At 47.2% G+C, this 15,430-nt stretch overlaps 1 protein-coding gene across 1 annotated transcript in view; it reads right to left on the reverse strand.

Moving 5' to 3' along the window:
* Positions 1-5,926, reverse strand: part of LOC142563865 (carbohydrate sulfotransferase 5-like) — an 85,224-nt gene extending 79,298 nt beyond the window's left edge. The window contains exon 1 of the mRNA XM_075674540.1: positions 5,818-5,926. Within this exon, the coding sequence (XP_075530655.1) occupies positions 5,818-5,823 (6 nt within the window). The 5' untranslated portion in view covers positions 5,824-5,926. The remainder of the gene's footprint in view (positions 1-5,817) is intronic.
* Positions 5,927-15,430: the final 9,504 nt, after the last annotated feature.

Below are 15,430 nucleotides of genomic sequence, written 5' to 3' on the forward strand. Positions count from 1 at the left end.
AGTTAAGAAACCCGATGGCACCATCTGGTTGTGCATTGATTTTCGAGAACTGAACAGAGCCTTTGTTTTTCGTGAGCCAAACCTCAGAATTGATGTCCTTGCGCTTGCAGGGAAACAGAAATTATTCTCAGAATTTGATTTCACAACGCCCTACTGGCAATTCCCCATGCCCTCAGACCGCCGCGAAAAGACGGAATTCGCAAGCATGTCTGGGCTCTGCCACTAAAAGTATATGCTTTTTGGGATTAAGACAGCTTCAGCTATTTTTGCACGCCTTGCGAGGACAGTTCTAGGCGACCTACCGAACGTGCTTCATGATTTTGACAACGCGGTAATCGTCACTGCCATATGGCTAGACCACATGGTGGAGGCTTTCGACCTTGTCTTCGTGAAAATCCGCAACCGAAACCGAACAAGTGTGAGCTTCGACTTCAGACAGCCGAGCAGCAGGGAATGAGAGAACGCTGTATTGCATGAGGCAGGTGTATGTCTAGAGGCAGACATGGCTTGCGTATGCGAACTCTTGATGACTTTGCCCCCGATCACATTTTCCTTCATTTAAGAAAAAAGAAAGGACAAAAAAGAAAACAAAAGAAAGTCGAGGGCACTTAGGTATCCACACGTGGATACACGCGAAAGCATTGTGACGTCTTCCCTATATGGCGAATTATTTTACGGAACGTAATAGCATTGTTTTCACGTCGCCTTCTGTCATTTATCGCAGCACGTGCATCGGCCTGCTCGTGTGCTTGCGTTGACTTCCAAAGGAGACGGGCTCAGCTACTCACTGAGAAGTCTAAGGTTATTCCATTGGAGCGCACGAGAGAGCTCACCGAATTCACCGCACCGAATGGAAGCGCTGCGGCGCGCGATGCTACATAAAGGCGGTTTATTCTGACATGTGTGAATATACAACAATGTATCATGCCAATGAGATGAGGCTAAAGGAAACAGAGGAAGCAGGCTTCCTAAGTAGGCCTGCATCCCGGTTAGTAAAAATACGGGTCAGCAGTGAGGCTGGCACAGTAACGTACAATAAGAGCTGATTTCAAATACATCTTATATATAAATTCATCAAAAACATTTACCAACTACATGCAAACCTTCGCAATAAATGTAATGAAATATAAACATTCCATCTTGTGTTATCAATATAATCAATGAACATAGGGAAATCAAAAGGTGAATACTTCAAGCAAAATTTCAAGGAAGTCTAAAGAATGTGCTTAACGTTACACGTGGAGTGTAATGAAGTACATTTAAGCCAAGAGAGGCAGACATTGCAGGTGGAACGATACGAGCATAAGCAGAAAAAGCAGCGGTAAACAAAAAAAAGAACACAGAAACGCTTCAACCTGGGTCAAAAAGTAACGTTACCTTGCTTTCAATATAGTATACAGATCTGTTCAGTTGTGCAATTTCCACCGGCCATTCCACCAACAGACCGGCCACCGGTGCGGTATGTCTCCGTGGCCACATAACTTTTTGTACCATGTCCTTTGAAGGTGCGCCCATCGGAGTGCACGGCAGCACTTACCGAAATAACCGCACCGACTGGCAATACACAAGTGCGCCAGCTCCTTCGCAGAGGGAGGGCCAGTATGGGAAGGCTGGCATGATGAGCGGTATCGGAGCCAGCTGTGGAAGACGATGACGACGAATGCGCCAGAATTGGCACGAGCGCGTCCCTGTGATTACGTGAGTTGTATCATCTCCGGTGACGCCGCCGGATTCAATTTACGCACCACCTGTTTACTGTTTAACTTTCAATGCGCGGCGTTCTGGGAGAGGATAGGGCTGCAGTTATTCACACTGTCGTTTGCTTCTACGCAGCCCTTCTTGAAGTTCTTGTTGCTAGGCGGTGCACGGTTGAAGGCAGGACTGAGGAATCGCTATAGCACCCTCGGTCTGATCGGACAAAACGCGCCTTTCTGTGGATCTCAGGTGCGCCCTCGTGCGTCGAAGATGCGGTCCATTTTCTATCGCAACAACATAAAAGCGTGCTGTTCTTGCCGGGCCTATGACGTCTACTGGTGCCCATGTTCGGTGTGTCGTATGAAAAACGGTTACCGTGGAGCCACTGTGAATATCTTGCAGATTTCGTGTTCTTCCGTTGTGAAAGACGCGTTGTTTGCATTGTATTTCGTGGAGTCGCTTTCGGACAATTTCGATCGGCACGGTTTGTGGTTTCAGGTGGCATCTAGTACTTGCAGTTTAGTCCTATTCTGATGGCCCATGAGTTGTGCGGGTGGGTTAAGGCGGTGGTCCCTTTTAATGTTCCTCTGTTCTAGCAAGGCACTGTAAAACCGGCACTTCAGCAGTTTTTTTATTGTTTCTTGTATGGCTCTTTCGGCCATGCCGTTTCCGCAAGTTTAATGTGGACTGGAAGTCTCGTGGATGGTGCGCAGCTGTGTGAAAAAAAAAGTAGCGCAGCAGCCCGCATTAGTTACCTGTGGCCATTATCACTGCTTATCTGTGCTGGGATGCCGTGAGAGACGAACATTTGCACGCACACGTTTCTCACTGCTTTTGCTGTTGTTCGACGCGCCTGCTTGACCTCTAGAAAAGGAACGTCAATCTACGATAACAAGGTAGTCATCACCTTCGTGGTAGAAAAGGTGGACTGCGACTACTTGCCACGGCAACGTAGGTATATCGTGAATAAGCATAGGTAACCGGCATTCTTGCTCTTCTGCTTTTGACAAAGAGTCCACGGCTTCGTGACAGCTGCAATATCCGCCGACATGTCAGGCTAGTACACATCATTGGCTTTGGCCTTCATTTTTTCTTCACCTCCATGTGCAGCGTGAAGCAGACATTTGTCATTTTGTTGGAAGAAAGCCGAGTTTGTGTCTTCTGAAGAGGAGACCGTCCTCGACATGGATTGCGTCGCGATAGTTCCAGTACGCGCGTACGGCTTGCGAAACAAGTTGCTTGCCCTCGGGCCATTTGTTGCTTGAATAGCTGCGCAATGAAGTCATTGCTGCATATTTTAGTACCTGTTCACACATTCCCTGCAGTCGCCGATCAGAGACTGGACGTGAAGAAAGAGCGCCGTTCTTGCAAATCTATCAGTTCTCTTTTCAGCTCCATCTTGCTCGAAAAGCGAGACAGCGCATTGCTTGTAAGCCACTCTGATAAGGAACATCTGAAGAGCGAGACTCATGCGTTGCAAGCGTAACGGGCATTCAAACAGCCGTTTCTTAAATATTGATCCTAGGGGGCGGTGATCGTATTCAACCATTACCTCTCGCTGCCATAGGGGGCAGTCTTCAAAGCTTGTGCAACCGTGAACAATGGCTTGCATTTGTTTCTCGATTTCCTTCTAATTTGTTTCTCTAAAGGATGTTCAACATCCGCCGCCTAGGTTTATGAGTAGTGACGCTGGTTTACGCTCTTGGGATTAGTTAATTGTAGTAGTAAGACACAAATACCCCAAAAAGTGAAGGGGAAACGGCGCTGCGGTAGCTCAATTGGTGAGAGCAACGCGCGCGTGGTGGGAGGACTTCGGACCGTTGCCCACCTGCGGCCAGTTCTTTCCTGCAGTTTCATTTTCATTACTCTATCATTTCTTTAATTGAGTTAGTAAGTACAACTAATCTCCCCTGTTTTTGTCCTTGGTGTCTGTTTGCAGGCTTCTCATGATGCAATTAATAAAATTATTTACGCACTCGAACCCTCTTCTTTCGATGTGAGCCGAAACCTCGACCTTTGTTTGGAGTCGAAATCATGATATTTGGTGTTAACTTGAGCCAACAAAGTAAGCCAATGTAATTAATGCACTCGGGCGCCAAAATTCATTGTCACCAAAACTGACAGGAGCAGAACTCACGACCATTGGTATTAAGTTAACAAAGGCACATACACTTAATTTAGCGCTAATTAGGGCACTCGAACTCACGACTTCTAGTCGGAGAAAACAAATAATAGGAAGTAACAACGCATTCGAATGAGAATGTAAAGTTTTTAATGAATGTCTCGTGCGCGCAGACTTTCGCCTCTTTAGCGTAGGCTAAAGTGACTGTAAGTGATTGTTTCTCAATAGGCCCTACAAAATTTATGCTATCTATATTATGATTAAGCAATACTTTAAGGTTGCTTATTATTTATGGTTAATTATTTATCAAATCTCATGGTAAAAATAGCTTCAGTTGCTCAAGAGAAAAAGGAAGAATACCCAGTTGGCAGAATTCTCATAGAGAACACGTGAATCTTTTTTTTTTTTTTTGCAATAGCAAATATATGAAGGCTACAAGCGCACTTCTGCCGCCGTCCGTCATCGCCATGAGGTTCCGTAGTAACTCTAAGGGCGACAAAATCGTCGAAGCGTGCAGTGTGCTCATGTGCGACTCAAAGCGTGCGATGGTGAGCCGGCGATCGCGGCTCAATCTCGTGCGCGACCGCGGGCGAGCGCGCCGTTTTCCGCGCGACGGAAAACGGCGCTCTTGCTCGCGGTCGTGCAAGCCCGCCCGAGCACGCGCAAGCCCGCCCGCGGCGGGCCGCTGTGTCGTGTAAGCCATCTGCCACGTGTACAGAGTCCACCGCGCGCTATGTTTTTGCTGAGTTCGTGTTCATGCGAGCGGCAGCACGAAGGTCAATTCGCTCGCTACTGCTGCGGCGCTTACTCGCTGCAGCGTTGTAACAGCGGGTTTCCGCGATCATTCAGAGAGATGTGTTCATGTTTGCTTGTGCGCGCGTGGCGCCATGCTTGTTAATAAATTTACTATGCCTACGTTTACTACTTCCTATGGCCGATAAAATTAGTAGCCTTACTTAGTATAGCTCTCCCCTTATTTGCTGGCACAATCGATGATTCGGCTTCCGGGCGAAACTGCGACTCTTCTTTTTAAGCTAAGCACGGGGGATAGTTAGCTGGAACACTCTTCAAATACAATAAGCAGTAGCAGAGAGGATGAAGCTGAACTTGAACTAAACAAGCTGCGCGCTATTGATACCACGTAGCGCTGCTAAGGCAGCCACACTGCTGGCTATGAATTCTATAGCAGTACATCACCATTCTGTATCGCGGCGAAACTTGAGGAAAAGCCAGAACTCACTCTTCAATACCAAGTGTCCACGCGGGAACAGAATGTCACATACGGCTGCGTGAAAGGCCATTCTGCGTTTTAATCCATAGGTTAAGACTGTACGCTGTGTATCAAACTAGAGGCACCTGAAAGGAGTGGTTTATGAACCAAGGAATTGCACATTGCCCACAAGTCGATGAGGCGTTGGTTTATACAAGGCTATAGTTCGTGCTCTCGCGCAGGAGAGTCGTGTTTCGATGCAGAATCACGTAACTCATCCGCATCGATGCCACGAAGGATAAAAAGCTTGAATTCGTTTACAATGTTTACGCACCTGTAAGGCTCTCGGCGCCGAAACTAGCTTGAGAATTCAAGAAATGTTCCTGAGCGACAACGCCCGCTCTGTTAACATAATGCGCTCTTGATGTAAAACGCCAGGACGGTGTTTTATGCGGGAAGAATGAGGCAAACCCCTTTGCTTGGAATTGGCTTGCGATTCTGCAAGATTGCACAAGTGTGCTGATTGTCGAAATCGTAACTCTCAGAAACAATCGGACGGCAAGCATCTCTAACTTATTTACTTACAAGGCAAAATCTAGCAATTGAAGGATTGTTTGAGCGTATTCATTGCGGTTATAAACGAAATTCTTGCGCGAAATTCTCAAAACGTACGCAGATTGTAGCGTTAGTGCATCTGGAGCATTGCACTGAGGGTGACTTGCATACAAGCACCCATCAAGTACTGGCACATAGGCGTGCTTAACTTTAAGATCCAGAAAGAAACACTTACCTTCATGTTGTAAGCGATTGTGACTGTGAATGACTGCACGATCGCTTGAGGGGATCGGAATTGCGGTCGCCAGATGTGTTGTGCGTTGTAACGCCAATTTTCCTGGGCGAAAGAAGGCACACAACATGATTAACATCCGGGACAGTGCACGTTGTTCATGGCAACGAAGCGCATCCAACACAGGAAATGCACTAACAGAGTGATGTGCTTGCGCACGCCAGATGTTTTCGAAATCAAGCCAGAAAAACCTGCCGGCCTATATGAAGCCAACAGATATGCCAAACCGGCGCTGTGTGGCGCCAAACTGGCGGCGCACTCGGGGATGCGGGCTGAATGAAGGGATCGCGCTTTCACGTGCAACATTGGTCGGAGCACTCTTATTGCTTCCTTAAGCATATGGAGAGATGTCACGCAGGATACAGAAGGTGTTCCATTCGAATTTACTTGTGAAGAATTATTTACGCGCTGTATTATTAAGAAGCCTATAAATAAAACATGAAATGGTTCAGCCATACTATTGAGGAAGAATTTCGCGTACATGCTGGCAGTGAGAATTGATTATATTTGGATTGTCACAGTGCTGCCCTCTTCTTCAGTGAAGCTTCCTTTCTTTGCCTTCATTTATTGTCGGCGTCAGCGAGTTTGTCGTTCATGCGACCATAAAAGTTAAACAAAATATTGGCACTGCCCCATAACGCATATCTCATGACATCTCATCTTGTGTAGTTTTTCAATTTCGTCGAAGTCGCAAAACTGCTCAAAGGCAAGCATCTCTAAACTCAGGTCTGTTAGAAGTCGCCGCTGATTTCCTACCCTTAAAAAAGTCAGTCTTCTGGGCTAGCTGCCGTACAACAGCGCAGCAGTCGGTAACAGCATACACGACACACATTGCTGCTAAAACATCTCAGTGCCCTTCCAATCAATGAAGAAGGATGATCAGCGAAGCTGTGTACGTGGGCCCCTTAATGACGAACTGCACCGCCGCCGCCGGTCGGCCCGGAATTGCACTATCTTCGGGATCGGCCTACGCACGGTTGAATTAGTAAAGGCAAGGCGCAGGAGACCTGGGCTCAAGATGAAACACAAATGACAGGACCGGCGCCTGTTTGTGTTTGTGTTTCATCAACTGTTTGTGTTTTATCTTGAGTGCTGGTCTTCTGTGCCTTGCCTTTACTAAGTCTAGCATTAGGCAACTAGCCAACGCAAGAGTTTTACTACGTGTGGGGAGTGCTTAACGCCTGCTTCACCTCCCCCGCTGGTCGGGCCGGTATTGCACTACCTTCAGGATTGGCCCACGTATGGCGAGTGATTAACGCCTGCTTTGCCTGCGCCGCGGGTCGGCCCGGCATTGCAATATCTCCGCGATCGGCGGATGTTTTTTGAGTACCACAACGACATGAAAATTTCCTTGGAAGGTAGAGGTATATGGTTTCGCTGTAAAAACAAAGCCACCTCGCTCTGGCGCTTTTGCCTGGTAGTGTTTCTGTGCGACGGCAACATTTATAGGAATAACATTTGTAACTTGGTAGCGTCTGGGTCTGCAAAGAATTTTTCGAGGTTTCGGCAGTGAGGCAGGCCAGAAAGCAGTCGAAGGTCTCACCGTGAGTACGTGTCTCTTGGGTTTTGCGTTAAGCTAAGCTCTCCGTTTCGCCAATATTTTTTCTCATTCGCTACCGTAAAAGCTGTCCAAACCCGTAGAAAGGTGGAAGGCACCTAGCCACTGTCAAGGTCGCCTGTTTTACGCGGACTTAAGAACCACAATTTTCTTGCGGCTCGTTCACATACGTCTCATACGCCTAACCGCGTTCACGGTTGTCTGCGTACGTGAGATTCCTGAGCCATAATGTTGGAACCATTAAGAAATAATGCTTTATTATGATACCTGTCTTCGAGCACACTACAACTACCTGCAGGCTTGAAGTGGCGCCTGACACCGGCAGAAAATTCCGAGAGCCAGTGGGGCTATACTCATACAGGTGCAACCAAATTACGAAGGGTCACTAAGCTTCGATAAAAGACACTCCCTCACCAGAATACGAATTGGGCTTCGTGGCGTAGTTTTCAGCCACTACCTCCCTGATGACTCAATCAATCAACCAATAACCATGAATCCCCAGAAGCTGCGGAGCCCGTCACCAAGGCGAGGGTCGGACCTGTAATGCAGCAGAGGGTGCTGATCTCTCGACCTGGACCGGCCGCCAGTAGAAACTGACCCTAGAAACGTACAATACACGAATTCTTTCGAGTGAAGCTAGCTTAGCAGGACTCTTTAAGGAACTAACAGGCGTCGTGCGGGATATCATTGGCCTTAGTGAGGTTATAAGAACTGGTGAGGCTTATACAATGCAGGCTAACGGCCACGTCCTCTGCTATAGAGGTCTCCCAGATAAGAAGCAATAAGGGATAGGATTCCTAATCCATAAGGACATAGCGGGCAACATTGACGAAATCTACAGCATTAGTAAGAGGGCAGTAGTAGTTGTAATAAGACTAATGAGGAGGTATAGAACAAAGGTTCCCAGTCACGATGATGATGAAATAGAATAGCTTTATGAAGATGGTAAATTAGCGATGATAAAAGTGCAAAGTCAATAGACTGTATTCATGGGCGACTTCAATGTAGAAGTGGGGGAAAAACAGGCTGGTGAACAAGCAATTGGCAACAGCGGCATTGGTTTCGGGAACGCTAGAGGAAACATGCTGGTAAAATTCGCGGAAATGAATAAGCTGCCAATAATGGCCACCTTCTTGAGGTAGCGTAGCAAGAGAAGGTGGACGTGGAAATGGTCTAATAAATAAAGGGCAAATGAGACATCCGCCCAATCGTAGGAATTGCTTCAAAGGAAACCAATCTGGGCTCCTCGAAAGAAAGGCCTCGCAGTTGGAGAGAAATTCGTCTTGGTCCGGGACTGTAACTCGGGGCGACCGCCTTTTCGGTGCAGCCGCTCTACGATCAGAGGTAACCAGGCAGCTAGCAGATAGCAGAAAGAAGTGGAACTTATCAACAGCTCGAAGCAAATGCAACTTCGACCTAATATTTCTGGAGGAACCCGCAAGGCGGAGAGAAGTAATTAGTAAAGGGAAAATGAGACATCGGTCCAATCTTAGTAATTGCTGCAAACGAAACCCACACGGGTTCCTCGTAAGAATAACCCTACAGTTGAAGAAAAATTTGTCCTGGTCCGGGACTGGAACCCGGGACTGTCGCCTTTCCAGGGCAGACACTTTATTAATTGCTTCTCTCCCCTTGCGGGTTTTTGCAGAACTATTGCGTCAAAAGGCCTAATGGTTAAACAAGAAATGAAATAGATTACATGCTTTCCGCCAATCCCAGCATAGTGCAGGATGTAGGAGTGTTAGGCCGGGTAAAATGCAGTGATAGTAGGTTAGCGAGGTCTAGAATTAACCTCAATAAGAAGACAGAAAGAGTAAAATTGGTCAATGCAGGCTGGTACTTTCAAACAGATATGCAGCCTTATAAAGAGACATGAAGATAACATAGAGGTAATGAATGAAATCGTAACTAGGCTGCCTTCAGAAGCGGCATTTGAAGTGGAAGGCAAGGCACCAAGGCAACCAGTAGGTAAGCTCTCCCAGGTGACGAAGGGCCTAATCAAAAACGACAAAGATTGAAAGTGTCCAACTCAGGAGATCAGATAGAATTCGCGGTACGGCCAAGACTGATCCACAAGGAGAAAGTAGGGTATATTCGAAATTATAACATGAGACAGACTGAGTAGGCAGTAAAAAATGCAGGCATCATGAAATCAGTGAGAAGAAAATTTGATATAGAACAAACCCACTTCAGTGCATATCTTTCAGTATGCACTGAAAGATATGCAGGGTAATAACATCAGCAATTTCGAAGATATAGTAAAAGCAGCTGTAGAATTCTATGCTGACCTGTTCAGTAGCCAAAGCCACCATGATACCTCCATTCGAAGTAGTAATGAACAGGTTTCAGAAGCTCCTTCTATAACAAGCGATGAAGCTAGAATGGCTTTGCAAGACATGAAACGTGGAAAAACGGGAGGAGAAGATGGAATAACAGTCGATTTAATCAAAGATGGAGCAGACATAATGTTTAAAAAGCTTGCGGTTCTTTATACGAAATGTGTAACGAGTTCAAGGGTCTTATAGATCTGAAAGAATGCAAGCAATATACTAATCCACAAAAAGGGAGACGCTTAAGAATTGAAAAATTATAGGTACAGGCGCCGACAAAAGTGGTATACACCACGCAGCGGGAGCCGGAGCAATGGCAAACTGCATCGCAACGCCATCTACTGGCAGCATCTGGGATGGAGACAGCCAATCGGTGCCCTTTATTATCTGCAAGCATGTCGCTTAACTCGTGTCAATGTTTCGTGCTTCAGCTCTCCAAAATGCCGAGCGACGCCGCTGCGGTAGCAATCTGCGTGGAGTATACCACGTTTGTCGGCGCCTGTACATTACCTTACTTCCGGTATTATACAAAATATTCACCAAGGTAATTTCCAATAGATTAACGGGACTCCTTCAGTCAACCAAGTGAACAGGCTGGCTTCAGGAAGGGATGCTGTACAATGGATCACATCCCTGTAATCAATCAAGTAATCAAGAAATCCACAACGTACAATCAGTCTCTCTGTGTGGCTTTCGTACATTACGAAAATGTATTAATTCAGTAGAGACAGAAGCAGTCACGGAGGCAACAAGTAATCGAAGAATGCAGTAGGCTTGCGTAAATATCTTAGGAAATAGATACAAAGATTCCACAACTATCTTAATTCTCCACAAGAAAAGTAGCAAGGTACCTAAAAGAATGGGCTAAGGCGAGGAGACACAATCTCTCCAATGCTATTCACTGCGTGCTTGGAGGAAGTATTAAAGTTATTAAACTGGGAAAGCTCACGAATGAGGATTTACGGCGAATATCTCAGCTATCTTCGGTTGGCAAATCACATTGTCCTGTTCAGCAACACCGGGGGCGAACTACAACAAATGATTGAATATCTCAATAGAGAGAGTGTAAGAGCGAGGTTGAGGATTAATATGCCGAAGACGAAAATAACGATAAATTACCTGGCAAGGGTACAAGAGTTCAAGGTCACCAGTCAGCTTCTAGAGTCTGTGAAGGAGTACGGTTCCCAAGGTGAATTACTCACAGCGGACCCAGATCATTAGAAGGAAATTTCCAGAATAAAAATGGGCTTGAGTGCATACGGCAGACATTGTCAGATCCTGACTGCAAACTTACAACTATTATTGAAACCAAAGGTGTACAATCAATGCACTATACCGGTGCGATCATATGGGGCAGGAACTCGGAGACTGACAAGGAAGGTCGAGAACAAGAGACCGCGCAAAGAGCGATGGTATGAAGAATGATAGGCGTAACGATAAGAAAAAGGAAGAGAGCGGTGTGGATCAGAGAGCCAACGGCGATAGCCGATTTTCTAATTTACATTAAGCGAAAAAAAATGTAGCTAGACAAACCACGTAATGCGTCTAATGCGATTGACCGGTGGACCATTAGGGTTATCGAATGGGCGCCGAGAAAAGGCAAGCGCCGTCGAGGACAATGGGGGGCTGATGGGGTGATGAAACTAGGAAATTGGCAGGCGCAAGTTGGAATCGGATGGCGCAGGACAGAGGTAAGAGGAGATCACAGGGAGGCCTTTGTCCTGCAGTGAACATAAAATAGGCTGAAGGTGATGATGTTTTTTCAGCAGTGTCCTGCATTTGAACCAGTTCAGTCTTTTTAAATTAGTGTATTTGGTATAGCCGGCTACTTATACGAGGACAGGAGTTGTCTGAAAATTTTGACAGCGTGTCAGTAATCAGTACGACATTCTAGTTTGACCTAGGTGGATTCGACTGAGTACGCGGGTCTTCGTACCTATTATCCTATGTACTATTATCGCTGCGAGATGTAGGGATCACGGACAATAGCTTTGCAGACTTGGCTTATCCTCTTCTTCATAGAGCTGTGGGAAGGACCGGGGTACTGAGATCTTTCCAGGTCCCTGTACCGCCCGAAACTCTTCTAAGTTGTCATTTTGAAGCTTTCTCATTAGTACGTAAGAGAGGCCCAGCTCAGTGAAGCAGTAAGTCGAGATTTCTTGCAGCGCATACTTCGTATGGCGGAGAGCTGCTTGGGTTCCGCTGGTGAGCGTGTCACTGTGGTCCTTGCTTCTCCAAGTGTCCAGCCAGTCGAGAAGCTGATGTAGAAAGACCACTTTGGGATTTTCCATCGAAGCAAGAAGGTGTTTGTGAAATAAGTCCTTAAGCCGCTTTCCTTTGTGTGGTATTTAGACGTTCACGATTTTCTACCACTTTTTTATAATGTTCAAAAAATGTTCCGCTTGACTGAAGAAAAGCAAATTGTGCTTGACGCCTAGGGTTTCTAGGGCACTAAGCAGTGGCTTCTTAAATATTCGCAAAGCAAGTTTCACGCTTTGTCTTGCAAAACTTGAACATAGGGCCGTTCTAGACAAACTATACCCATACCTCAGCAGCTGTTCGCCCTCTAAATTACAGAGATCCCGGATTGTTTGGAAAGAAGCAAAACGCATGCTTTGTCCTTGCGCTTCTTCCTCCTGAAACTCAGGGAATTCGAAACAGGGCTTAACGTTTTTTATTGAACCAATTGTTTGAGACGCATTTCGCTATGTGCACCGGATCGATGAGAAAGAACAACGGTCTTGAGTGTTCGTCCGGATGAGGGTTGTCAGTAGCTAGGAGACAATGCATACTGAGCAACAGCTTTCCCATTGACCGAGTTGTGGTTACTTGTGGCAGCAGCAACTCGATAACCAACCTTCTCGAGGCCGCAAATTATGTCTCTTAGCAGGTTTTGCAGGAACTCTGCCTCAGCTTTGTCAACAAGGACTGTGTAGGCCACTTCCTTGAACTGGCACGTGTGGATATGCACCATAAAAAATGCAGTCTTTGCGACTCTGTTAGAATTATGTGCCACACCCGTAATGTTGCCGACTTTATAGTGAAAGTATGGCTTCATATGGATCTCATCCATCATTACAGTCACGAAGCGTTGGCGGTGTTCAAGATTAGCGATTTTGCTTTTCATGTAGCTCAGGAATGTTGCATCATCGGGCTATAACTGAGGGTTTGTTCCGAAGGATGAGCAGACTTACCATATGGTTATCGGGTGGGGTAGAATGATGTTTCTGCAGCTGCGAATACATGTCTATGTATGTGGCGATATAGTAGAGAATGCCGGAAAATATCACAAATTGTGCGGAGTACCGCCTGCGCTTTTTTATAACCAACAGTTTAAGCTGCTCTCGTAAGAACTGTGGAACATGAGCTGTGTTCTCTTCTGTAGGAGACCACTCTTTTAAGAAGAAACGGAATTCGGCCGCAAACAACCTGCCGTGCGTCCTGCATGAATGAAAGCAGGATCACGTCCCATTTTTCGATGTTTTCAATAACTCCACAATTTATCCTTCACTCTTTGCAACAGCTGAAACGAGCATATAGGTTGCCAGTCCCGTGACAACTGTCTGTAAAAAAATGTGCAGTGACGTTCATGTCGTCATTCAAGTCTACGGAGTAATTATTAAAGGGCGCTCCGTTTTTAACTAAGTTGGCCACGATTAGGCTTCGAGAACCTCTAAACACTTTGCAAAAGTCTGAATTCTTTGCTCTCATGTGGTCCTACAAGGAATAGGTGCAAGATCCTGTCTGCTTCATCTTCACGGCGGAAGTTAACCGCACAATCTTCGAGCGCACATTGTAATGCAGCTGATTCAAGACGCAATCACTTTGACTTAGGGCTTTTTATTGCGGTTTGTTTGGTTGACAGATAATTCGGGCACTCGGAAAACTGTGATGGTACCGCATTCTGACGAGTGGATGACGAAGTGAAAGAGGTGTGTGCGCGATGGTGCGCGGCGGCAGGAGAGCGCGTGCCGATCTTCGATTGTGGCCGGGTCGGCGGAAGAAGCTCGGACCGGGGAGGACCTGGCTGGACGTGCTCCTGGCTGTTCGAGGCGGTTTCCTGTCCGCCTGGACAACTGACTGTCACGGACCCAGCTGGGCCCATACGAGCGGGCTGATGGTCTGCTCGAGCAATATCGAGCACCACGGACCATCGAGGCCACGGTACGGCTCCGGTTGGCCGTGGTCGCGGTTCCGCCTGAGGGCCGCTACCGCAAGCACACAGCGCTTCAGCTCGCGCGGCTTCCAGCCGTGCTGGTGGCCCTTGCCGTGGGCCGGGGTCAGCGGGGCTCGCCGCCAACGGGCCCCTCAAGGTCTGCGAGCCCAGAGGGTGGTCGTCTCGTCCTTACCGGGTGTCTGGACGCGGCAGCTGCGCCGGCCAACGCAGCCGTGGTCGCTCAGACACCGTGAAAAACCTCGCCGTGAGCTGTGTATAGGTGAGTCGCCGGTGGAGTGATAACGGACACGTGAAACCGGTGAACTCGAGTGCGTAGGACCAGATGGTGAGAGGCTCGGCGCGAAGACTTTATTTTGTTCTAGCGGTCATTTATGCGCATGTGCATATCTGTTCATTTATGTTCATGTAGGGGTCGATAACTGCTATACGCACCCTATGATAGGGCAGTAAACACACTGTCGGATCGCCACGTCTCTCTCTTTCTGTGTTTAGCCACTGGGCCCACGAACCTTTTCTTACCTCAGCATGTACTTGCGAAAGAGTACACTGCATCTTTAGCAAAACTGTTCATCAAGACACTCCCGCTGTACATCCCACGGGATTCTCTTTACTCGTATACAACTCAAATTTCAATTATGACAAATTGAAACTTACCTTGGTGTGCTTTGTAACGGCAAGGTTCGCTCTTGGAATTGCTCTTATCCATTTAGCGCATCGATCGTCGGCCTGACGAAATCTGAAAACCTCAACTTTCGGTCCCGCATCATAATTGCCGTGGCACTTCGGCACACAGTACTTGTTCGGAACCTCCACGGCTAAACTTTGCAGATGCGACAGCACACATGCGCGCGAACACACCGCACACAGAGGACACGAAAAGAAATAAAAACTTTTTATTTTTACGCAACGTCCTTCGCTCAGCTATAGTCGGTCAGCTACCAGTGCTCACCCTACACGTCTCTAACGTGCTGGATGAGCACCGGTTGGGGACTGTTAGTTGCATGGAGTGCTGGAGTGAACCAGTCCGTCCATCAACATGGATAGATGTTAGCGGTAATTGTGTACAGGGCTGACCGCAGATGGGGCTGAATGTGGGCGCAATGCCATAGGCAGTGGTCTCGGGACGGATATTCGATGCAGTTCGGGCATTTTGGCCACCCAAGTAGGCCTTGAATGTAGTGGCGGAAAAGAGGAGTCACTATTCAGTTTGTTTGAAGCCTTCGGAGAATAGCACTGTCTTCGCGCGAGTGGTTAGCAGGAGGGGTAATAAGGGCGATGACATTAGCACGAAGTTTTTCTAAAAGTGAGGTACGCTCCTTGCGCAAATTGTTGCTGTCTTCCCTTCCGTTAAATTCGGATGGCCATACGCACGGGACACCCGAAAAGCTAACTAAGTGTGTGAGCTCATGAGGTCGGGAGTTCCCTCCCATGCCTTGGTGCCCATGTATCCACCGCAAAGAAACACAGCGCGAAGGATGTGCATTCGAGTGC

The sequence above is a fragment of the Dermacentor variabilis genome, chromosome 11, assembly GCF_050947875.1.
Source record: "Dermacentor variabilis isolate Ectoservices chromosome 11, ASM5094787v1, whole genome shotgun sequence".
Classification (NCBI taxonomy): Eukaryota; Metazoa; Arthropoda; class Arachnida; order Ixodida; family Ixodidae; genus Dermacentor; species Dermacentor variabilis.